This window comes from Rhinoderma darwinii, chromosome 8, assembly GCF_050947455.1.
Source record: "Rhinoderma darwinii isolate aRhiDar2 chromosome 8, aRhiDar2.hap1, whole genome shotgun sequence".
NCBI classification, from domain to species: domain Eukaryota; kingdom Metazoa; phylum Chordata; class Amphibia; order Anura; family Rhinodermatidae; genus Rhinoderma; species Rhinoderma darwinii.
In genome coordinates, this window is record NC_134694.1 from 86,018,014 (window position 1) to 86,042,176 (window position 24,163).

Sequence of the window (24,163 nt, forward strand, 5' to 3'; positions counted from 1 at the left end):
CTCAGGCTTGTTCTTTATCATATAGCAGTAGAGAATCTTTTAATTTACCTAATGTTCGGTAAACACCTTTTAACACGTATAACAAAAAACGTTTTCATCCTGTAATGTGTAGTTTGTCACATTGCTGTTGCAGATTATTTTTTTTGCAGAATAGCAATAATTCAGATGCGCTGGTAGGTTTTCTTGTTTCACATGCTCCTTTCACGCCATATCTATATACTGTGGCAGCAAAGCATCCCTACACCGTCACACTACTGCCACTGTATTACAATTGGTAGATATACCATATGGCCCATTTGTAGCATTATTGTATCTGCATAATGTGGTCATATTGGACTTTTCTGAATCCCCTTTTGTAACATTTATCCTTTTATTTTCTTTAATATCGAACTGATATGCTGAATATGGACCATTTTAAAACATTAATGTATTAAATTATGTTTTTTTTTTTTGTTTTTTTGTCGTCCCCCCCCCCTTTTCCTAGTGTCTTATTTGGTCTGCACTCAGATGCGCTTTATCCAAGAATATCCTGAAGATATCTCTTACAAAGCTTATCTTACAACTACCAATGAAAGTCAGGTGTTCATAACTGGTATGTCATGGATTGCTAGGAACTTGTGGAATAAAACCGTATCTAAGTTATCATTGTCCTCTTGTGAATCTGAGACATTGAACCTGTTGGAAATATATATAATTTATTTTAATTTAGTTATTTCTCATTATCTATAGCACGGTTATATTCCACAGCACTTTGCACAAAATATATTCATTCACGTCAATCACTGCACAAAATTTTAATTAACTATCTCCCATGTTTGGACTTGGGCAATGCCTTTAACCCGTTAGTTATAGACAAGGAGAAAAAAAACACCCGGTGCACATCGTGCATCATCTCTTGTTTAAAGTGACAAAGGGTCGGGGGTAGGCGGTTGTGCTTACCTTGTGGTGTTGTGCTAGGAGCACAACACCCGGAAGTGCCTGTATGGTCTCAATGGACTGCAGCTGGTAAATCAGTGCAGGGGCTGTCAGGGCTCCCTCAGTAGAATGAGATAAATGGAGAAAAAAGTGGAGAAAATTCTCCAGTGCTGTCCAAATGTTGTGTAATTGAAGGATTCAATCCAAGGCAAGAAGTTTAAATAAGATATATGTTTAATGGATAAGAATACTACGCGTTATAAGATCGAACCGATCTCTTCATCAGGCAAAGAAACATACGTTCGTGATCACCCATAGGCGTTTTTACGGCGGCCACTAACGGGCTTTATTCTGATGCAGTAGCCTTTTTACGGCGCTGCATCAGAATAAATAAACAGAGCAGGGAGCCGTTAAATATCCCTGCTCTACGCTACCAGATAGATATCCATATCTATCTCGCCTGTTTCACCCCTCTGATGCGGTGCTCAATAGCGAGCGCTGCATCAGAGTGGTTTTGGAGGGAGGGGGCTCCCTCTCTCTCCCAGGGCCCCAACAGGGCAGTACTGGTGGTACTGCCGTCAGGGGCCTGGCCACATGGCTGAAAAAAAAAGGGCCTGCCGGACTGGTGCCCCCCCCCCCCCCTCGTCGCGGGCCCCCTGCAAACTTGCTGTAACTTCTCCCTCTTCTGGCAGGCGGTTGGGAGAGGCAGAACGGTAATAGGAATAATAAAATAGTAATCTCTATCTTTCCATGTGTCTCTCATCTCTATCTCCTATAGATTGTTTTATATAGTATAGTTCTAGGCTGGGGCTACATGACGACTTTGGCCACGACACAGGTCCCATAGTCAAAAATCGCTTTGTCCAGTAGCCTACATCGCAAGTAAAATGACTGTGACCACAATCCCTGTCATTACTTGACATGTAGGCTACGAAACGTCGTAATCTTTGGCCGTGCGACCTGTGTCGTGGCCAAAGTCGTCGTGTAGCCCCAGCCTAAAATTATACTATATATCCTTATGACTTGGATAGATATGGCTTTGATAGAAAATCCAGTGTCTAGCAGTACAGGTGGCTTTGGGTGCAGGCCCAGGGGAAAAGACCCTCTTCCCATATATACCACGCAAAAAAACAGGCAACACTATGTAGGAAGTGAAAAAAAAATCAGGGGTACTTTATTACCCTCAGTGGAATGTTTCAGCTCCGTTCACTTTCTCTTGAGAAAGGCTCCACTGGACGGAGCTGAAACGTTCCACTGAGGATAATAAAGTACCCCTGATTTTTTTTTTTTCACTTTACCTACTGCCTGTTTTTTGCTTTATAGATAGAAAACCGGGAAACAAGAAAAAAATAAGACCAAATACATGTAGGTTGGAAGAGTTAGGCTTCGTTCACATCTGCATCAGGGTTCCATTCTGACGTTCCGTCTGAGCTTCCCGTCCGAGCGGAACCCTGACTGAAACAAATGGAAACCATAGGTTTCCGTTTGCGTCACCATTCATTTCAATGGTGACGTATCCGGTGCAAATGGTTTCCGTTTTGTCCCAGTTGTGCAATGGTTCCGTTGTTTTGATGGAATGAGTACCATTTATGGACAGTGACTTCAGGAGTTTCCCCAGGGCCATTCCTCTGGCGACTTATCCTACTGTAGGCCATACAGTGGGATACGTTTTGGCTGAATTGAACAAAATCCAGGACATTAACCGGTCACGTGCCTGACACATGGTTTTGTTCACTGTAAATGACATCAGTACGAAAATAAAGTTAACTTTCCGTTGCCCAACCCTCAGTAATGGAGGAGGGCCCAGACTCCTTGGTTGTATGGGGCCCAGATATTCCTGATGGCGGCCCTGGTCTCACCCCACCAGCACCATGCGTAAGATTGCAGCGTACCGGTGTCTTCTGTGGCAGCCGTGGGCCTAATAAAGCCCCCCAGGTCTGCCTCTAAATGGTTAACGCCTGCTAGGCCATGCCAACACCGAATAATGCTAATAAAAATACAACTTGTCCCGCAAAAAACAAGACCTTATACAGCTGTGTCAATGCAAAAATAAAAAACTTAAAGCTCTTTGAATGCGACGATGGAAAAACGTAAAAAATAGCTTGGTCATTAAAGAGGCTCGGTCACCACATTATAAGTGCCCTATCTCCTACATAATGTGATCGGCGCTGTAATGTAGGTAAGAGCAGTGTTTTTTTTATTTAGAAAAACGATCTATTTTCACCGAGTTATGAGTGATTTTAGCTTTATGCTAATGACTTTCTTAATGCCCAACTGGACGTGTGTTTACTTGACAAAGTATCGGTGAGCAGGTTGCTGGGAAGCCGGGGACACTAACACCGCTGGCGTCAGTTCTATGCTGGCAGAAGCAGAGGACTAGATTCAGGTCGTGTCTTCACGTGTCATATGCGGCTAGGATGTGAATCTACAAATTGGCAGCATGAAGGGGTTAATATATAATATGTATAGTCTCGGGTGATTTTTAAGAGCTGATGACCATTGTGGTCCTATTTAGTGCTGGTCATTTGCTTGATATGTCCATTTTCTCTTCTGCTAGAGGAGATGTTGATACAAATCTTGCCTTTGACTTGTCATGTGGTGCAATTTGTGAATATAGCATTTTTATTTTCAGGTCATCATAAAGGACAGCCATATACAAGTGATGAGAAAGTAAAGAACTTTATCAAATGGATGAAGACTCAAAATGAGGCTGAAATTAAAAAGAAAACGAAAATTGGAGGCTATCATCCTTATCCACAAACCCCATCCACCTTTGCCAAGTTTTGTAATGAACGGAAAAGTTAGTGTTCTATTTATGTGAGCTATGCACCCGTGTGTCCATCACCGGACCAGGACAGATTTGTATCACCTGGAAGTAAATCGATAGAAATGACAGCCAGGTGCCTATCAAATGCCCAGGTCTGTCTTGGATGTGAGCATGTTCGGCCTAATAGGCTGCCTGTCCGTATATAACACTGGCCAGCATAATACACTGCACGACATAAGTAGTGCAGTGTATCATCTAAGCGATCAAACAATTGTACGTTCAAGTCCCCAATTGGACTATTTAAACATTATTATTTTTTTTTCTCTTTACATTTTTTAACCCCCCCAAAAAAACTTAAAAAACTATACAAAATTGATATAGCTGATTGCGTAATAATAAAATCACGTTCTTTATCCCATATTATGAATGCTTTGAACAATTTAATAAATGGGTATGAACCCCAAAATTGTGCCTTTAATAAATATAACTCTTCCAACTTTTAAAATGCAGAGGTGAAAAGACAAAAAATCGCTGCATCCTTAAGGCCCAAACTAGACCGCGTCGGTAATAGGTTCAGAACAATTCCCTGAACCATGCAGTCGTAGCTTGGCTTTCCTTCACACGGGGCAAAGATTCAGTTTAACCTTGTATCTAAATCCCCTGGCCAAGGCATAGTAGCTTGTTTGCGCCCCCTTTACTTACACCACTGAACCGTGTGCTGCTTGCAGGAGGATAAGAAATGGGGAGTTATTTGGCAGGCATCCTCCTCTGACACACTACATGACTTAATATTACTCGTGTATATGTTCTGTTTATAATTGAATTATTTTTAAATTTAATGGAAGAAATATGATACCATTTGTGTCTGTTAGTAATGTGAACACATCAACTATGGAAAATATTTATTTTTGCAGCAGAAGAAATCTTAACCACAATCGGGGAACTGAAGGCGATCGTTGAGAAGCTTCATTACAGGGAGCACAAGCGTGTTGCTGTTCAGGGTATTATTGCTGCTTGTACATTTGTGGAAAATGCCTCTAAAACAGAGATGGTATGTATATATTGTCTGATACTGAAACTATTTTAGGACAAACGTACCTTTTGAGTATAAAGCATGCCAAACAATTTAGCCTTCGTTCACATCTGCATCCGGACTCAGTTCATGGGTTCCCGTGAGATCTTTCAGTCAGGGGAACCCATGAACAGAAACCATAGGTTTCCGTTTGCATCACCGTTGATTTAGATCAGGGGTCTCCAACTCGGCGGGGTAAGTGGCCGCATATAGAAAAATGGGAAGTTGACGGGCCGCATTACTTTCAAATTTGATACAATACAAAATTATTGTTAATCAATTAGTTATTTGAACTACTATAACACTATATTACTATAATAATATTACATTACTATAATAATACCGCTAGGTTTAAAATTTGAGATTTCTCCACATGCTTATTTCAACAATCCAGTTTTCCAGTTTGTGTCCCTAAATGCAGTCCGGCGGCTCATTTGGCAGACACACATGTCAAGATTAGGCAGCCCCTTTTTAGATACTGCCGCAGTGCCCTCGGTGGATGCTACCGCAGTGCCCTCGGTGGATGCTGCCGCAGTGATGTCAGGGGCTTGCCCAGAGCTGGAGTCCCGGAGCAGAGCCGCTACTAGCACTCTGCCTGGGATTCCAGCTCTGCTCCTAACATCATTCTCCATATATGGACAGAGATGTCAGGGGCAACCCCAGAGCTGGAGTCCCGGGCAGAGCGCTAGTAGGCTCTTTCTGGGACTCCAGCTGTGCTCCTGACATCACTGGGACTCCTGCTCTGGGAAAGCCCCTGACATCATTGTCGATGTATGGACAGCGATGTCAGAGGCTTCCCCAGAGTCCCAGAGCAGAGCCTATACTAGCGCTCTGCCTGAGACTCCGGCTCTGGCGAAGCCCCAGACATCGCTGTTCATATGTGGTCAGCGATGTCGTGGAATTCCAGAGTCTCAGAGCCGCTAGTATAGGCTCTGCTCCGTGTCCCGCGGGCCGCGTGCTTGAGAACCCTGATTTAGATGGTGACGGATCCGGTGCAAATGGTTTTCGTTTGTCACCGTTGTGTAAGGGTTACGTCGTTTTGACGGAATGAATAGCGCAGTCGACTACAGTATTGAGTCCATCAAAACGACGGAACCCTTACACAACGATGATAAACGGAAACCATTTGCACCGGATCCGTCAACATTGAAATCAATGGTGATGCAAACTGAAACCTATGGTTTCCGTTTGTTTCAGTTTGGATTCCGTTCATGAGTTCCCCTGACTGAAAGCTCTGACAGAACCCATGAATGGAGTCCCGTTAAAGATGAAGGAATGCAAAAATATATTTACCCACACACAAGAGGAAATAAAATTATTTATACACAGGCAGTATGTGTATGCTATGGTTGCTAGCAAGCACTAATATAACTAATCGGAAAATAAAAACACCACATAGACTACGATCTTTTAATATAATTTTATTTTACTTGCCTATAGTGTGTTTTTTCGATATTTCTGTCTTTTTCTAGCAGGAGGAACGCAATGTACCAAACATTAGAAGCACAGAGCCAAGCTGTGAAGAGCAAATTCTCATCAGGAGCCCTGAAGTAGCGGAGCACTCCGGCAACAATTCAAAACGTTTTGCAGAACAGCTCACACCTCCGATGGAAACTTATGACCGGGTAAAGAGAAGGAAAAAACCAGACTCTAGAGTAGGCCAGTAAGTGAGGCTCTTTCTCTGTGAAATGTGCACTTTACTTTCCTAAGAGGCACTTAGTTGTACATTTTATTTTTTGGTATGTCTTTGGATTTCAGCCAATGCTGACACCCGAAACCACTTTTACATTTTATGATCACATGCAGTTATATAGCCACAAGTACATTACAATTAAAGATGTAGCTGGGGTGAACTTGTTACTGGACAGTTTCTTTTCCGCATCGTGTTGAATTCCTGAATTAAGATAAGAAACCACAGGTAAAATATGATCATCAATCGGAGTTGTGGGATGATTAACTCTGCTCTTGTGCAGTAATACAAATGACCTTGCTACCTCAGTGAAAATGCAGCATAGCTACGTTTATTTACTATGTGTAGTGATTAAAAACTCTCCTGAACTTGCAACTGGCATGACATAGCAGATTGTTACATTTCAGTGCAGTTTTGTGGTGCTAAACCAGAAAACTAAAATGGGAATTTCCCACATTTTGTTATTGCTCAAAACCAGAAAGCTACTTGGCCGCAGAGATGCCCTAACTTTAAACTCAACGCTCAAAGCTTGGTGATTAATTTCAATGTTCATAGTATGCATACATTATAGTAAGCCAGGTTGTACATGTTGTCATAGGAGGTTTATTATTTTTCTTAAGATATGCTCATGTCTTTAAAAACATTGTGCTCAGACCCATTTGCATATACTACTACTACTCATTTTGAATGCTAGCCGATCCTTAGCCATGTAGTTAAAGGGGAAACTGTGCAATGAAGAAATTAGAATTTCTATTTTGACCAGTCCAATGAAGCTTTACTTACAAATCACACTATTGCAGATCGGAATTTCCTCTGGACATCCGCATGACCGCACCAGTCGAGTGCAAACTCCGATCTCTAGGGACAGGAAAACACATAGAGGTTAAAAACTCCCCTTCTCCAGTGTTTGTGTCTGTACAGGACAGGTCTCAGAAGCTCCATAGAGGATCTCTCGAAGGGGGAGGCTCTGCGGTTTCCTATGGGCAGGGGAAATCTCCTGTGATGTGCAGCCATACTCGCTGCATTGGAGCTGGCAGGGGGTGCGTGGCCCTTCCCCCTTCAAAACCCTTCCTCCCCCACCCGGAATTACTTAGTCGGTGGGAGTGCCTAGTCCAGCATCAGGACGTGTGGCTATGCAATGTTTTTGTCGAAAGGTCAGGAGCATGGCTGCATCCTTGAACACTTCCTGCACCACCACTGTGCTGTCTGCGGTGCCTCAAGGGATATGGATAGACAGCAAGAAGGAAAGATGAATCACACTCACTCTGCTGCGACCACACATGATTTCAGGAGTCCTCTTCTATGTATACTTAATGAAAAAAGTGTCGGGTGTTTTGGCACCAGAATTGAAATTTTAAAAGCTCCCTGGGCTTTTTTTTGTCTCTTTGGTGTTTGTCTGCTACCTTCGTTCCTATAACTGACCCAGACAAGAATCCTAGCCCTGACTATGGAGCATGGCTCTGCTCCAGGCCCAGTAAGTTTGATGGCTTCTTTGGGCATTTTCCTTCTGGCATTGGGAATGTTGGTTGCCGGTCTTGTAGAATGCGTCCTTGTCCATGCAATAATTACAAGACTCCACAAATTGTATCGTAAATGTGGCGTCCGGGAAAAACGTCTGCTTGACTCTTGCAATAAGTCTAACAAGATGTCGATCCTCCCTCGGAATATGAATATAGTCTGTGTTTTTTTTGTTTCATTTGAATACTCTTCTCAAAGCCATTAGAAGTACTATGAAAATCAAAGAGGTGAATCGATCCCATACAATCCAGGATGAAATGTTTTGTGAGTCATGGAGCAAGACCCAAAAAAAGGATGTCCTATCCATAAAAATGTGATTTAAAATGGTTAATTAGGAATCTGCTACTCCAGAATTAAGTCTACTTTCCTTGGCACCTTAAAATACCCTCTTCATTTGAAAAGGAAGCTATTGATAACTTGGAGACCATTCAGAAAATTGATGTAGCAGTCGGCAAGGTTGCGAAAAAGACCACCTTACCATTTCCAGATGATTCTCAATTACAGGACCTGTTGGACTGACAGCCCGAGGGGATCCTGAAGATAATTTGGGAAACTTCTACAACTGTAATGCGGCCTAATGTAGCCAGGTGCCTGTTTATATGGCTGAACTGGTTGGAGAGACATTTAGTAGAGAAGACACCCAAGGAATAGATTGTGGGTTCTATTCCTTTGATTAAAATGGCAGCAGAGTTTCTAACAGACTTTTTTGTGGAAATGGTGGAGTTGGCAGCCAGATCAGCTATTCTACTGAAGCGGGGAGTTCACATAGGGTTTTTTTATGCGGAAACCGCATCTGAAACTACGCCAAAATATGGCTGAAAATGCCTCCCATCGACTTCAATTTTTTTTATAGCAAGCTATTTTAGCGACCTGCCCTATCTTCGGATGTTTAAGTCTCCCATTGACCTCAATGGGTGGCAGAGGAACAAGTTTTTGCTCCGTTTTTTGCCCGCGGCACTTGATAGCCGCGGCTGAAAAACGCTGCGAAGAACTCCGCAAACCGCGTGAAGGCAGATTTTTCAGAATTTTGAGGCAGATGTGGCCGAAGACTGCTAGAACAGCCCTGTGACTACAGTGTTGGTCAGGAAATATTGGTGAGGATCTTCTCGAAATTTCGGGCAGAGATGGTGTGGTCTCTGATTCAATATATAGCTATAATCCCTTACCTGAATCATTTTCTTTTAAAGGGAACCTGCCACATGTTTGGTTTGTATGCAGCTGAGATTTAGTGTTTTAGATCTGCCCTTGTCAAAAACAGACATTTCGGGAATATTTTGTAAAGAGGAGTCCAATGGCATTGGACGCATTGCGCACATGAAGCCGATGACCGTACACATCACTTCACTACTCGCGTGCAGTGTACGTTCCGCTACTTGTGCATGCCCCCGATGCCGTTCCCGGACTCCTCGGTAAATTGTAAGTTACTTTACTAACTATTCCCATAATGCCTATTTTTGACGTGGTTAGGTTTGGAATACCAGACCCCAGCTGCATAACAGCATGCTGGTGATTTAGTGGCTCCAAACCTAGTGCTATATAGGTTCCCTTTAATTTCAGATGATCATCAATGATGAATACCCATCTTCAGAAAGTCTGCTGTCTCTTCAGAAGATTGGCGTGGATCATAAACACAAAAAAGTCAAATGTGATCTCTGTGTTAGAAGATATTCTTGCAACTCCTTGTTGGACATGTCTTCTCTTTGAAAAGTCAAGATCGACTTAACAAGCAAAAGAATATCTTCTTTCCAGTCAAAGAAGAAAGTTGCTATCAGAAAGCAATGATCATCCTGGGCCTTACCACATCTCGTGTTCAGGCCCAGACTCATTCCAGACCTCTTCAACTCCAAGTTCTGTCACTTTAGGACAAGATCAGACATTTGGACTTCAAGATAACGATCTCTTCAGTGCTCAGAAATTTTCTAACATGGTGGACCGTCGCAAAGAATCTAGAGAAGGGCCTTTTTTTCAGAATCCAGCCCCATCCTCACGTTAACCACAGACTTAAGTGCTTGGGGTCACATATTTTGGAAGCCTCCTTTCAGGGGAGATGGACTTCAGACCTAAATAGCAGGTCTTTTAAATACAAGGAGAGCCTTCAGGGAAACAGGTCCTCTGTTGAGAGGGAAACCATTCAGAATTTTCTCATTGTAGCAGCAGCATCTTTTATCTTCAGACAAGGGGGGGGGGGGGAGTAGCTGTTGCCTGCTAGCCTTTTCCTAAGTGACCTGCCAATAGGCAGATTTGAATCTACAATCCTTGTAAGCTATTCAACTCAAAGGCTCTCTGAATGTGAAAGCCGGCTTACACAGACTAGATCAACGAGGGAGGTCACCAAAAGTGTTCGGCCATATTGTGAATCAATGGTGTCTGCTTCAGGTAGATCTTTTTGCTTCAAAGAGGGTTTACAAAGTGAAAGCCACCTTTTCCCTAGATCGAGAAGGGGCAGCGAGGGCAGATGCTCTTTCTTAGCCCATTCTTGGACAAAAGAGCTCTCCTATGCCTTCCCTCCGTTAACTCTGGTCTCAAACTCACGAAAGAGCTACACTCTTATTCTGGTGGCCCCTTATTGGCTGCGCAGAAGTTGGTTCAGACTTCTGAAGCAGCGATCAGTCCAACACCCTCTACCTCTTCAGTGCAGTAGAGATCTGTTATATCAGGGGCCCATTACTTATCTAGATCCAGAAAGTCTACAACTGAATTCTGAGGGGGCGAGACTAAAACCAAGGATTTCTGACTGGGTTAGTTCCACCATTCTGTTCTGTTGTAAAGCGGTCACGTCAAAAAATCTATTGTAAGGTTCTGAAAACTTGATCGAACTGAATTAGGGTCATAAAAATGCTCTCATTTCTGCAAAACTATTTAAAAAGGTGCTAGACAGAAGACCTTTTTCCAAAGTCCAAATTTAAGCCATCCGCTCCATCCGTGAAGTAAGACTTGTGGACTTTTCTTGGGTTAAAAAGTTTATGAAACTAAAATTTTAAAAACTTTTGACGTGTCATAGTGATATGTCTAAAGTTTTGATCAGTGGGAGTCCAATCACGGAGACCCCCACCTATCGCTAAAATGAAGCAGCAGAAATGCCCATGAGCGATGTGGAGCTACATGCACACGTGTATTTTGCTGTGTAAAGTATGTAGCAAAACTGCAAGAAATTTGCAGGAAAAGAACGCACCCGAAGGTGCGGTTTTTGGTGCGTGTTTTACATTTTGCTGCGCAAATAGCTGTGTTTTCATGCTGCATATTTCTTTAGAACTACAGAGATAGAATTTGCAAGCGGAATCACCAGATAAATTGACATGCTGCGGTTTCTAAAATACGCACCCGCGGGTCAATTACATACTGTAAAATACTGCAGCGTGGACATGATTACCTAGAATCTCATACGCTTCCTGGTACTGTATTATGCTGCGGTTTTGCTGCATGTGAATATGCGTGGCAAAACTGCACGTAATACACAATGTGTGCATTCTGCCTAAATGTAAGAATCCAAGCACATATCCTCTCTAAAGGTGGTTTTGCATAGGAAATAATCGCCTGTGTTTAACCACCATCAATGAGCGCCTGTTTGAAAGTACAGCTTGTCGATCAGTGCTCGAATTATCCATTCACAAGAAGCATTGATCCTTAAGTATGGAGACGAATGATCGTTGTTCCGTTCATTCCCATGCATCATATCGGCAGCACATCTCCCTATTTACACAGGGAGATGTGCTGCTGTTTAGCGACCGTTATTTTGCCCGCATAGAAGATGCGATCACCGATGAACGAGCATCTGTGCGATCATCGACTGATCTTAGCCCTGTTTACACAGGGCAATGATTGGGAATGAGCATTCGTATGAACACTCGTTAGCCCATGTAAAAGAGCCATTATGGTAAAGATCCTGCATCACCCCCTGGGGTCACTGGAATGCTGTACAGCAGGAGAGATGACCGTAACAGGCTGTTATTCCATATTTTTTTTTTTTTTATTTGTATTTTTTTCCTGTAGCACATTCATCCGCACTTAGGGTAAATACTGCGAATTTTCCACAACCGATTTTAGTCGTGGAAAATCTGCAGCATAATACAGTAGCCGCAGAGTGAATGAGATTCGAACAAATCTCATCCACACGTTGCGTAAATGATCAGCGGAAAAAAACGCTCAAACTGACCTGTGCTGCAGTTTTTTAATTGCAATTGTATTTTGCGTAATCGCTGCTTTTTGGTTTCGGCTTTTTCCCCATTGAATTTCAATGGGGTGATAAAACCCACAACAAATAGCAGATGTTGCGATTTCTGCGGTGAAAAAGCTGCGATCCCGCCACAAAAATCACAACTCAGAAAAAAATAAAAAATCTTACACGCAATTCTGTGCTGCTTTGTCCAGCCCGGCCTCCTCGGATGACGTTTCATCCCACGTAACCGATGCAGCCTGTGACTGTGTATTAAGATGTGTTATGAACAGAGCCAGATGTTTTCAAATGCTTTCCTTTTAATGTGATCCATTACTGTTTGGCATTTCAAAAAGAAATGGCTATGCTATTGCCCTCTGCTGGAATCCATTTCTGTTACAAAATATATGGAGGGAACACCGACCATAAATGCAGCTGTATCAAGATATCACTTGATTAATAATGGCGCCTAACTGACTTTGAGCTCTTAGAAAAAGTTGTGAAAAACTCTTTGAAGATCCACCATTTCTACAGCCCTGTTGTATTACAGGGATTCACAAAATGATCTTCAATGTCTCTCCTTTTTTTTCTAAAGTTAGTTGAATGTAGCATTTTTTTCACTGAATTAAATGAAGGCCTACTCCATAATATAACATCTAATAACTCTATTCATCTCCGATTCAGAGGTTCAGTCTTCATTTCCGTCCAATTAAAAAATAATAAAAGTAAAAGCGGATGCCACTTTGAAGTCGATAAGTGATCAGACATGGACGTGCATCACAATTCTTTGGCAGAGCAACTTTCTGAGGTTCTGAGGTTTGCCTCCGATCACTCTGTATAATTCGTAGAATATAATATCTCAAACTGGCAAACCTATAACGCTTCAGAGTTGTATATAGCATCTGGTTAATAATGAAATAAAAACCGTAACTAGAAGTGGTGACATTTTTCCAAGACACAGCTGGGAGCATGACCAATAAATGTATTTATATTCAATTTGTATTAACTTTTTTTTTTTTTATAAGTACGGTTTCTGAACCAGAGAATAGCCCAGTCATGCAGCACTTAGGCCCATGTGTGGACATCCGCTCTCGGGAATCGCAAAATTTTGAAGGTAATTTTGTCTCCATTGTGTGTGTGACACAACTTTAGCATAGGATTCTGTGTAGGACATACCGGTAGTTCTTTCAGATTAATCCTTACAAAAATCTAAATTTGCCCATTTTTATTTGTGCATCACTTTGTATGTAAAGAAAGCTGTTTGACTAGCTACACATCTGTGTAAGGCCCCATGCACACAACCATAATTTTGATCCGCAATTACAGATCCGTAATTGCAGATCAAAGTATGGATCCATTAATTTCTATGGCCCACGGACACATTCCCGTATATTTACGGGCCATAGCAAGCAACTGAATAAAATAGGGACATTTTTAGATTTTACGGATCGTGCTCCTATACTTTATAATGGGAGCGCGGGTAACTGTCTGCAGGGTCGTGTGCAGGGGGCCTTAACATTTTTGGTTCTGACAGATGTTTTTAACGGATCAAAGCAAACCTAATAGACTTAATGGGATCCATGAAGCGGGTTGTTTTTTTTTTATTATTTTTTTTGTTTCTTTGTTTTTTATAGTGTAACAGATTGTTATTCTGTATGGCAAAAACAAGATGGAACGGAGGCCAACTGGAGCCAGTTTATGGCATTCGCCATCAGAAATGTCCATGGGGACATTAATGGAAAATTATACTTTAAAGAATCCCTCTCCTGAGGGGTAAAGCTTGAAGGGGTATTAAGCTGCCACTTGCTATGGCCTGATCACTAGGAGATGCTAGTCATTGGACGTCCGACTGCTGAAACCCCCACCAGGGAACGAAAGTGACATGAAGCATTCAGTGTTTTCTCTGCACAGTGCTGCTCCCAGTCAGGATGTGGCACTGTGTAGGGGACATTTTAGAAGGAGCTGTGGTGCTCCATAGAAGTCCCAGCGCTTACACCTCCACTGTTTAGCAAGTCACTTGTTACGGCCAGAATAGTCCTTTAAGAAAACACATTCAGAAAGCAGGAGTCTGTAAAGAATATAAGCAAAGCAATTGCCCCTTTGTGCCATGTGATTGACAGACAGATTGTTACCATCTTCATGCAGGTTAATGTTATTTCTCAAGTGGTCCATGTTCAGAGATGTTTCCTATGTATAGTGACCGATTCCTCGACTAACCGTTTGTCTTGCATTATTTTTCTATACATATGCAGATCAAGGCATGGGAACTGGTCTAACAGAAAGTGAAAAAAGGGGTGAAACCTCATGTCCTAGATTATCCTGGGAAAATCCCTTGTGGTCTGAAGTTAAGCACACTGTAAAGGAACATCTATACTACAGCAAGTTCTATCCAGAAAGCTTGGCTAAAAAATTGGATTACAGAAACAAGGAAATTCTGATGCAGCAATATAATGTTTATCCTGCAAAAGTCACAAACCTAATAAGACCTTGCCCCAGCTTTACCAGTGACAGCAAGCTTGGCCACTATGAACTGACCATACTGGGTAAGGCATAAAACCGACTATACAGTAAAACTGTCCTTTTTTCAGTACAGATTTTTTTTTATGTTCATTGCTTTTGTCCAGTTTTATTTCAGGATTCATTTTAAAATAAGTTTACAGTATTTTTAATTCAGCATCAATGGGATGGATGGATTATGAAGTCTTCTACTCGATCATGAATGTGGAAAATTGAAGGCGCTGTCTAATTCTAGTTGATGATAAAGTTTTTAATAGACCGCAATCATAAACACATAGAATTATCTATCTGTATGTATGTGAGATCTGTGAAATCATACTGCACCAATCCCACCTACTTTCAGCTGCTCAGCTTGTAAACACTGGGCACAACATAGCGGTAACCAGTACAGAATGAGGACGTTTTTTAAATTTTGACATCATTCTTCCTATAATAGAGAGAAACGTGTTCATTAACATTGGGCGGGCAGAGGAAGCTCATAAATATGCCAAACTCCAAGCTCACATCCTACTGCAACAAAAAGCTGTAAATTGATCAAAACTATAACCTATTTCCACATAGAAAATCCTTTCTAACCAATCAGCAGCACTGACCGATGCTACCTGCTGTGACTCCAGAGAACCAGGAAGTGCTGTCTTTCCAGTCCCGTTAGGCACTTAGGAGATTGTCTAGTGGATGTCCTTTTACCCACCAGTATAACTTTATTAGGGTATTGTATTGATACTCTTATTTTAATAGGTCTGTCATAGTGACTGGTTCTCTTTAAGATTCAATAAAAGGGTGGACTAAATCCCTCTAAGGCGGAGTTCACACGAGCATGTTACGTCCGTAATGGACGGAACGTATTTCGGCTGCAAGTCCCGGACCGAACACACTACAGGGAGCCGGGCTCCTAGCATCATAGTTATGTACGACGCTAGGAGTCCCTCGCTGCAGGACAACTGTCCCGTACTGTAATCATGTTTTCAGTACGGGACAGTAGTTCCATGGAGAGGCAGGGACTCCTAGCGTCGTACATAACTATGATGCTAGGATCCCGGCTTCCTGCAGTGTGTTCGGTCCAGGACTTGCGGACGAAATACGTTCCGTCCATTACGGACGTAACATGCTCGTGTGAATCCAGCCTTCGAGTACTGCAGTCTCTCTTCTCCTCAGATTACACTTATGAGTAGATTTGTAATGTTAAATGATCCTGTGTTTTCTTTTCTACAGGTATAAATCAGAACATAGCAATAGATGTATCTTTACCAATGTTTGAAAACGTCAGTGTATTTGGTATGAACTGTCTGCCGAATCACCTCCAATCTCCTGGATCAATTAATAATGATGAAATTCATCACCGCCATTGGCTTTCTCTTAGAGGTAAGACTGTCTACTTGTCTTATTGGAGCTATTTAAAGGAACAGTGTCACGAAAAAAAAACATTTGATATCAATTTGCATTTAGTGTTTTATTATAAAATCTTTTATGTGTGTGTGTTTTTTCTTTTTTCTAACTTTTACTTCACTATGGGGGCTGCCATGTTGTTTTTCATCTCTGTATGTGTCGATTAACGACACATACAGACATGGAATACGGCAGCTACAGTCCATAGGAGTCAATGAACGGGACCCGTCCCATTGACTTTGCACTATGGCTCTGTCCTGCGCAGACGCAGGTCAGAGTCACACAGAGCAGAGCAGCTGTTTGCAGGGAGAGAGCAGGCGCCATCTTGAAGACCAGCTGCACTGCAGGTAAGATGTGCGTCTCTGCATGTCCCACTCTCTCTCTCTCACAGACCCCCGCTCTCGTGACCCCCGACGGCCCCCCCTTGTGTGAAGGACACATGAAGAAACTGTTCTGGGAAAGCACTGAACGATAAATCTCTAGTTGTGCTGAGACTGTTTGGGGATGTGACTAATGAACCTCTCAGTCTCAGCACAACTAGAGAGATTTATCATTCAGGGGTCTGGGAAAGCTGGGTGACCACCATTACCCCTCATACTGGAGTGTGAGAGGTTCATTAGTCACATCCCCAAACACACTCCACTAGGAGGGGTAATGGTGGTCACCCAGCTTTCCCAGACCCCTGAACAATAAATATCTCTAATTGTGCTGAGACTGAGCGGTTCATTAGTCACATTCCCAAACAGTCTCAGCACAACTAGAGAGATTTAGGGTATGTTCACACGGCCAAATTTCAGACGTATACGAGGCGTATTATGCCTCGTTTTACGTCTGAAAATACGGCTCCAATACGTCGGCAAACATCTGCCCATTCATTTGAATGGGTTTGCCGACGTACTGTGCAGACGACCTGTTATTTACGCGTCGTCGTTTGACAGCTGTCAAACGACGACTCGTAAAAATACAGCCTCGTCAAAAGAAGTGCAGGACACTTCTTTCAGACGTTTTTGGAGCTGTTTTCTCATAGACTCCAATGAAAACCGCTCCAAAAACGGACGTAAAAAACGCCGCGAAAACGGCGCGAAAAACGCCGCGAAAAATTCGAGTTGGTAAAAAAACGTCTGAAAAGCAGGGTCTGTTTTCCCTTGAAAACAGCTCTGGATTTTCAGACGTTTTGGTTGACTACGTGTGAACATACCCTTATCGTTCAGGGGTCTGGGAAAGCTGGGTGACCACCATTACCCCTCCCACTGGAGTGTGAGAGGTTCATTAGTCACATCCCTAAACACTCCAGTATGAGGGGTAATGGTGGTCACCCAGCTTTCCCAGACGCAGATATAACCAGGAAAGGGCTGGATGGACGGGCTGAGGGTGCACAGGGTTTTTGGTGATCCCCCTCTGTCATGTGATCGGACCTAGGTTACCGGTTCATCAGACGGGGTTCATGTGACTATAACTCTGTCCATAACAAGAGACAGTGCACTCAGGACAAGCCCTGCCCTCATGCCGTAGTTGTGGTTCTGTCTGCAGTGATGTCGGTGGGTGGCTCTGACACCCGCCTCCCCCGTTGGGTCATCTCAGGACAGAAGGGGTGTCTGGACTGGAGACACAGCGCCGCACCTGTCCTCAGGTCGTGTCTGGTATTGCAGTTCACCTCCATTGAAGTGAATAGGACAGAGTTGTAATACCACACACGATCTGAGGACAGGTGCGGCACCATGTTACACCTCGATTTACGCCTTAAAAGACGGCTCCAATACGTCGGCAAACATCTGCCCATTCATTTGAATGGGTTTGCCGACGTACTGTGCCGACGACCTGTAATTTTACGCGTCGCTGTCAAAAGACGGCGCGTAAAATAACAGCCTCGGCAAAGAAGTGCAGGACACTTCTTGGGACGTAATTTGAGCCGTTTTTCATTGAATTCAATGAAGAACAGCTCCAAATTACGGCCGTAATTGACGCCTCACAAAACGCGAGTACGAGCAATTACGTCTGAAATGACGGAGCTGTTTTCTCCTGAAAACAGCTCCGTCATTTCAGACGTAAATGCAGTTAGCGTGTGCACATACCCTAAGAGTATGTTCACTCACAATGTTTTCAGCTGAAAAATCGGAAGCAGAACGCCTACAAGCATCTGCCCATTGGTTTCAATGGGAAATACGGCGTTCTGTTCCGACAGGGCGTTTTTTACGTGGTAGTTTTCCAAAAACAGCACGTAAAAAGACGCCCGACCAAAATGAAGTGCACATCACTTCTTGGGACGTTTTTGGAGCCGTTTTTCATTGACTTTATAGAAAAAAGCTCCAAAAACGGCCGTTAAAAAACGCGAGTTTGATTAAAAAATGGCTGAAAATCAGGAGCGGTTTTCCCTTTGTTTAGTAAGCGTGTGAACATACACTTAGCCTTTTGGTGTGTCCTAGAACACACCCAAAATGGCTGACGGACACTGCTTAGGAATTTGAAGACACCTTTACCTGGCTTGTGAGAGGGGGGGTGAGGTTCCCTCCCACATTTACAGCAGCTGTGAGTCGGGTTGCTTTGCCTTATTCACCTTGCTGTAATTCTGGGAAGTGCTCCCCCTGGTGGCCAACATTGGAAAACATGTCAAATTATTATTTAATTTTTAATACTTTCCACCATACGGAAAAAAAAAAAAAATACAGCAAAAAACTTAAAAAATATAATAGAAATAAGTAACGACACTTAAAAAAAAAGGTTTAATTTGCGACACATTCCCTTTAAGGAACGTCTGTCACCAAAATGCCCCTGCTCTGTATTTGGAACAAGAATTATAAAATGATAAATATATTCAGTGATTATGATACATACGAATGCTTGTTCCGGATTTTTGACCCGTGTAAACAGGGTAACTATCAGCCGATGAACAAGCAAACACTCGTACAGACTTCATTGTATCTTTTATGCAGCTAAAAAAAATGGTTGCTGGTCGGCAGCACACCTCCCTGTGTAAAAAGGGAAATGTGCTGCCGACATGATGCAAGTGCATGGGGACAAGCAATCCTAGCAACAATCGTCCCCCTACTAAACAATGATCGCTCTGTTTAAAGGGAGCAACGAGTGTAGTTTCTATCAGCCCTCGTTTTAAAAGTGGTAAACACATGCGATCTAATAACCTTTTAGGCCCTATTCACACAACAGGGATTCCCAACCATGTAACAGCCGTTTTTTGAACGGCTGTCACACGGCTGCAGTAAGAACAATAGACCCCAAATAGGGCTATTCACACGGCCGATTTTTGACGGCCTGGTAAAACGGGCAGTCAAAAGATGGAGCATGCACTATTTTCAGCCGTTCTCCCGGCCGCACGGCTCCCATAGAAGTCTATGGGGCCGTGTAAAGCACGACTGTCACTCAGATGGTGCAAAGAGGCGCTAAAAAGGTAAAATATAGTTTTTACTTGAATGTTCACAAGGGGAATACTTAAAAAAAAACTTTAAAGCCCCAAAAAATGGTAACCGATGCACTTTAAATGCCCAATAACTGAGTGCTACATTACCCAGAAAAGCAGACACACAACTTTAAACTGTAGAGTAACTTTATAGATGCATTGCCCAGTGCTGCATTTACTATACTGCAGTCTTTATGGCTGAAATCTTCCAGCATTATTTGCCCGGTCATTGTCTGCACAGATCTTGCTCTAGTGATTTATATTGTAGGAAGTATAGAGCACACTAAAGTTTTGTATGTTCACAGAAGGTAAAATACACATATAGAAATAAATACTTCCTTAAAAAAAAAAATTGTTAACCTGTAACGGTAAAAATCTGTACAATATAGTTAAAGGAGACCTCTTCATTCCGTTCCATTGGAGTTATAGAAACTGCAAAGCGTGCTTGTTTCCATACCTCCCATGGAACACAATGGAGAGAGCTGTAGTGTTATCTCTCAATTCCTTCTCCGCCTGGATTTGGAGGGTCAGGCCCTGGGACCTGCACCTCTTACACATTTATGCCATAAACTTGTGAGTTGGGAATACCCATTTAAGGCCCAAATTGGCTTTGACCTGATGGTGTTCAGTAATGATTGACTGGATAGGCAGAGATGGAGAACTCGGGAGCAGTCGGTTTGAGTGAATTGCCACTTACGAAATGTAGAAGTGCTGCAAGAAATTGTTAGTTTTTCACCAATGCTTTATTACTACACTAAATGGTTGCACTTATTCCTTTTCAGGTGAGTTAGCGGAATATGAAAAAACACGGGACAGACTCCATGTCATCTGCATCTTGGACATATGTCATCTTGGAGGAAGCAAAGTGGAAGTTTGCTTAAACCGTGCTTACTATCCCATTGTAAACAGCAGTGATTAAATTCTATACAGCATTACTATGTTGTTTTCTGATGCACTTTGTCATATATCATTTTGAATACTTGATAAATGATTTGTAGGGATTTTATTTTGTAATAATTACTGCCCTTTTTTAAATCTATTTATGGTGTGATGTGGATCATTATCACCTCAATTTTTATATTAAAAAGTCCCTGAAATATCTTGGTTTTTTAAATGTATTTTTGATTCATTTTATAGTTTGTTTGTTTTTTTCAAGCATGTTGCGGACTCACTATTTTAGTAAGCCTATTTTAATGTATAATCTTTATTGATGTGTATCTAACTTTATGTTTATTTTCTAAGAAACTTGATAAGGTTATGGCGCTCTTTAGTACATGGCACCATTCTTTATTCCCTCATGCACATACTAGGGGGAGCTGCACACATATTTATTTATACAATTCACATTAACTTTAACTGGAATCTTTATAAATACGCTGTGGCTTTCTCTAGTGTCCGGATACGTCTCTGTAAGCCAGAACGGAGAGTGTCGTTTAAATGCCACCGCATGAGAAATGTTTGGCCAGATGTGACTTCCCGTGGCCATAAGTCGCTGGGACTTAGAGAAGAGGTTAGAAAAATCACTAACCCCTATAAAATTATATTATGAAATTATTTAGAACAGAAGTTTGGATCTATTTAAATAAAACAAAACGACTAATCATTACACTAATCACTTCACCACACTTGACCACCAGGGGATGCAGCCGTCAACCACTTTACTGCCCAAAATCACCATGTATTAGTGGCACTCGGCTAACACTGTTTACAGTAATCACAATAAATACTGGATGTTGTTGCGTACGATGAATGACACCTTAAACTCCCATTCGGGGAACATTGAAGTAACATAGTGGTTGTAGCATTGGTCGGCAGGCGCCATAATTGGCAAACGGTGTAAGCTGTTGAACAGCAGCCCTCTTCATTAAAGGGGTCTTTCTAAACATAGAATTCCTATAGAAAGGTATACTGCTGGCTATAATGGAGCTGTCATTGGGTGCACTCTGGCTGACATATGGGCGTGTTATTTGTGTAATGTATAGTGACGTAATGTATTTGTACACTATGACGGTTCTTTACGTACTGTTTGGCGCTAGTTATGTACAGTATGGTGGCATTGTCTATGTACACTGTATAGCGATATATACTGTACAATATGGGCACTGACAATTGTCTACCATTGCATCTATTTATTTGCATATACGCACTGCATACCCGTACCCATGAGCCCCATCCCTTCACAAAATCATGTGTATGCCCTTGAAAGAAACTCTGTAGCCTTATCAAGAATATTAAGGAAACGCTCCAAATTTGTTCTTAGAAAAAAATGTGTAAAGATTTATTTTAAGTAGTAAATTACAATACAATTTACATTGTATTACCTTTGTACTATATTGCATATTGAGTAGATAGTCTACCTTTTTAAGCTTCAAGTAGATCACCATCATTAAAGCCAAGCTCCATTTCTGGGTTACTTTTGACGACTGTGTGGCACTTCAAGAATATAGGTACTTTGCACTAAATATCCTTTGCCTCTATTGGTCCTGTGGCTCTGAAGTCGACAGCAAAGGCACTGGCCGTAACAGCCAAGAAGATGTGATGTGCTTCCTAACTGAGGAATTGCAGTTAGTTTTTATTAGTCGGCTCCTGAACATTTCTGTTCAAGCTTGTTGCCGCCAGGATTCAAAGTAAAGTTTCATGATTCTTTTATGTAAAGTGCCTTTATTGAAGATTAAAAAAAAGTGGTGACTTTTTTTTATATATTTTTTTTTTATCACATATTTACATTGATATGTCATTTGCTAAATATTTATGTATTATTTATTGGACACTAAAAAGTGATGTTTTTTTTTGTTTTTGTTTTTTAAATAATAAGTGATATTTCCATAAATAGGAATTTTTATCACTTCTAAAAAAAATGGTGCAGGTTTTTTTTTTGTTTTTTTTTGTATGCAGTAAATTTATATTTGTTATGTATTTCATCTTTTTTTTTTTTTTAAATTTTGTAGTCACTAATAAAATGGAGTTTGCCGACTGCTGCCAATAAAGTGTTGCATAGAAAACTACAATTTTGTGATGGCTCTTTTTCCCAATTGCTAAGAATGAATTTAGAGTTACCACAGACCAATACAAAGCGAGCTGAGCTGGGTCCACACATAATGATCTTGTTTCTAGTCAGACCAAGTAAACGGGTCTGTATACTTTATACCCTGCAGACTGCAAATGTCATGATCTACTGATGGGCGTTGTCAATGTCTGAAAATTTTAAGGCTACATACAGTGACCTTTTCAGGGGCCCCAGAGCCCCCTTTACTATTTGTGTTCTGCTGATCCATGCATAGAACTTCAAAAATCGAAGTGACCTGAACCATTTATAAGATTGAGTACATAAATATGGAATATAAAAGATTTATAGTTGCCTAGGTTTGAAAAAAATGTTTCCATAAGGTCCTTCCTTTTACAAACCTAGATGTTTTATCCAGTGGAAGACAAAACAAAACCCTGTAAGATTTTATCCAGTTTTGCCTTATCGGGAAATGAGAGAAGGGGTCCTAAATGGGTCGTCCAAGGAATTTTAAAAAACGAAAACATTTACGAACATCGGGAAAATAGATTTAAAAAATACCTGTTCGATTACCCGCGCTCAGGTGGTCCTGACTATCTCTGTTGATTTGCAGTGATCGCATGCTTTTCATGCACATAACATAAGATTTTGGTGTGTATCTGTAGGTATTATTGTCCAGTCACCCAGAAGACCATTTGTGAGGTCAGACACTGATGTTGGAGGTGAGGGCCTGGATCGTATTCTCGGTTCTAGTTCATCCCTAAGGTGTCGGATGGGATGGAGATCAGGGCTCTGTCTAGGCCAGTCAAGTTCTTCCACACCAAACTCATCCAACCATGCCTTTATGGACCTTCCTTTGTGCACTGGGGCACTGTCCTGCTGGAACAGAAAAGGACCAAACCTCAAACTGTTGCCACAAAGTTGGAAGCTACTATTGTCCAAAAAGTCTTGGTGTGCTGAAACATGAAGATTTCCCTTCACTGAAACTAAGCGGTCCTAGGCCAAACCCTGAAAAACAACACCATAGCATTATCCCTACTCCACCAAAATTTACGGTTGGCACAATGCAGTCAGACCGGTAACATTCTCCTGGAATTTGCCAGACTCCTCCATCAGACTGCCAGATAGAGAAGTGTGATTCAACGCTCCACAGAACAGGTTTCCACTACTCCAGAGTCAAGGGGCGGCGTGCTTTACACCACTCCATCTGATGCTTGGCATTGTGCTTGGTGATGTAAGGCTTGCATGCAGCTTTTTGGCCCTGGAAACCCATGCCATAAAGCTACCAGGGCACAGTTTTTGTGCTGATAATGCCAGAGCAAGTTTGAAACTCCGCAGTTGAGTCAGAAGGCGATCACTACTTTTATGTACCTCAGCACTCTGCGACCCTGCTCTGTAACTTCACGTGATTTAACACTTTGTGGATGAGTTGCTGTGGTCACTAAACTGTTGCACGTTGCAATAATATCACTTATTGTTGATCATGGAATATCTAGGAGGGAAGAAATTTCACAAACTGACCTGTTGCAACAGTGAGGTCCTATTACAGTACCACACTGGTATTGAGTGAGCATTTTCGAACGACCCAAGCTTTCCCAAATGTTTGGAAAAGCGACTGCATGGCTGGTGTCAGATTTTATACACCTGTGGCAATGGGACTGAATAAAACACCTGAATTCAATGACTAAGAGGTGTGTCCTAATACTTTTGTCCATATAGTGTATATTAA

General features: G+C 41.9%; 1 protein-coding gene across 2 annotated transcripts in view; it reads left to right on the forward strand.

The window, feature by feature from the left end:
* The window catches only part of RADX (RPA1 related single stranded DNA binding protein, X-linked), a 52,382-nt gene extending 29,944 nt beyond the window's left edge, over window positions 1–22,438 (forward strand). Inside the window, exons 7-14 of one of the 2 annotated variants that reach the window (XM_075835866.1) lie at window positions 485–592; window positions 3,548–3,715; window positions 4,597–4,733; window positions 6,230–6,417; window positions 13,141–13,229; window positions 14,368–14,658; window positions 15,845–15,994; window positions 20,213–22,438. In XM_075835866.1, the coding sequence (XP_075691981.1) occupies window positions 485–592; window positions 3,548–3,715; window positions 4,597–4,733; window positions 6,230–6,417; window positions 13,141–13,229; window positions 14,368–14,658; window positions 15,845–15,994; window positions 20,213–20,349 (1,268 nt within the window). In that variant the 3' untranslated portion in view covers window positions 20,350–22,438. Of the gene's footprint in view, window positions 1–484; window positions 593–3,547; window positions 3,716–4,596; window positions 4,734–6,226; window positions 6,418–13,140; window positions 13,230–14,367; window positions 14,659–15,844; window positions 15,995–20,212 lie in introns of both variants that reach the window. The other variant, XM_075835865.1, reaches the window with a different exon arrangement.
* The last annotated feature ends 1,725 nt before the right edge of the window (window positions 22,439–24,163 follow it).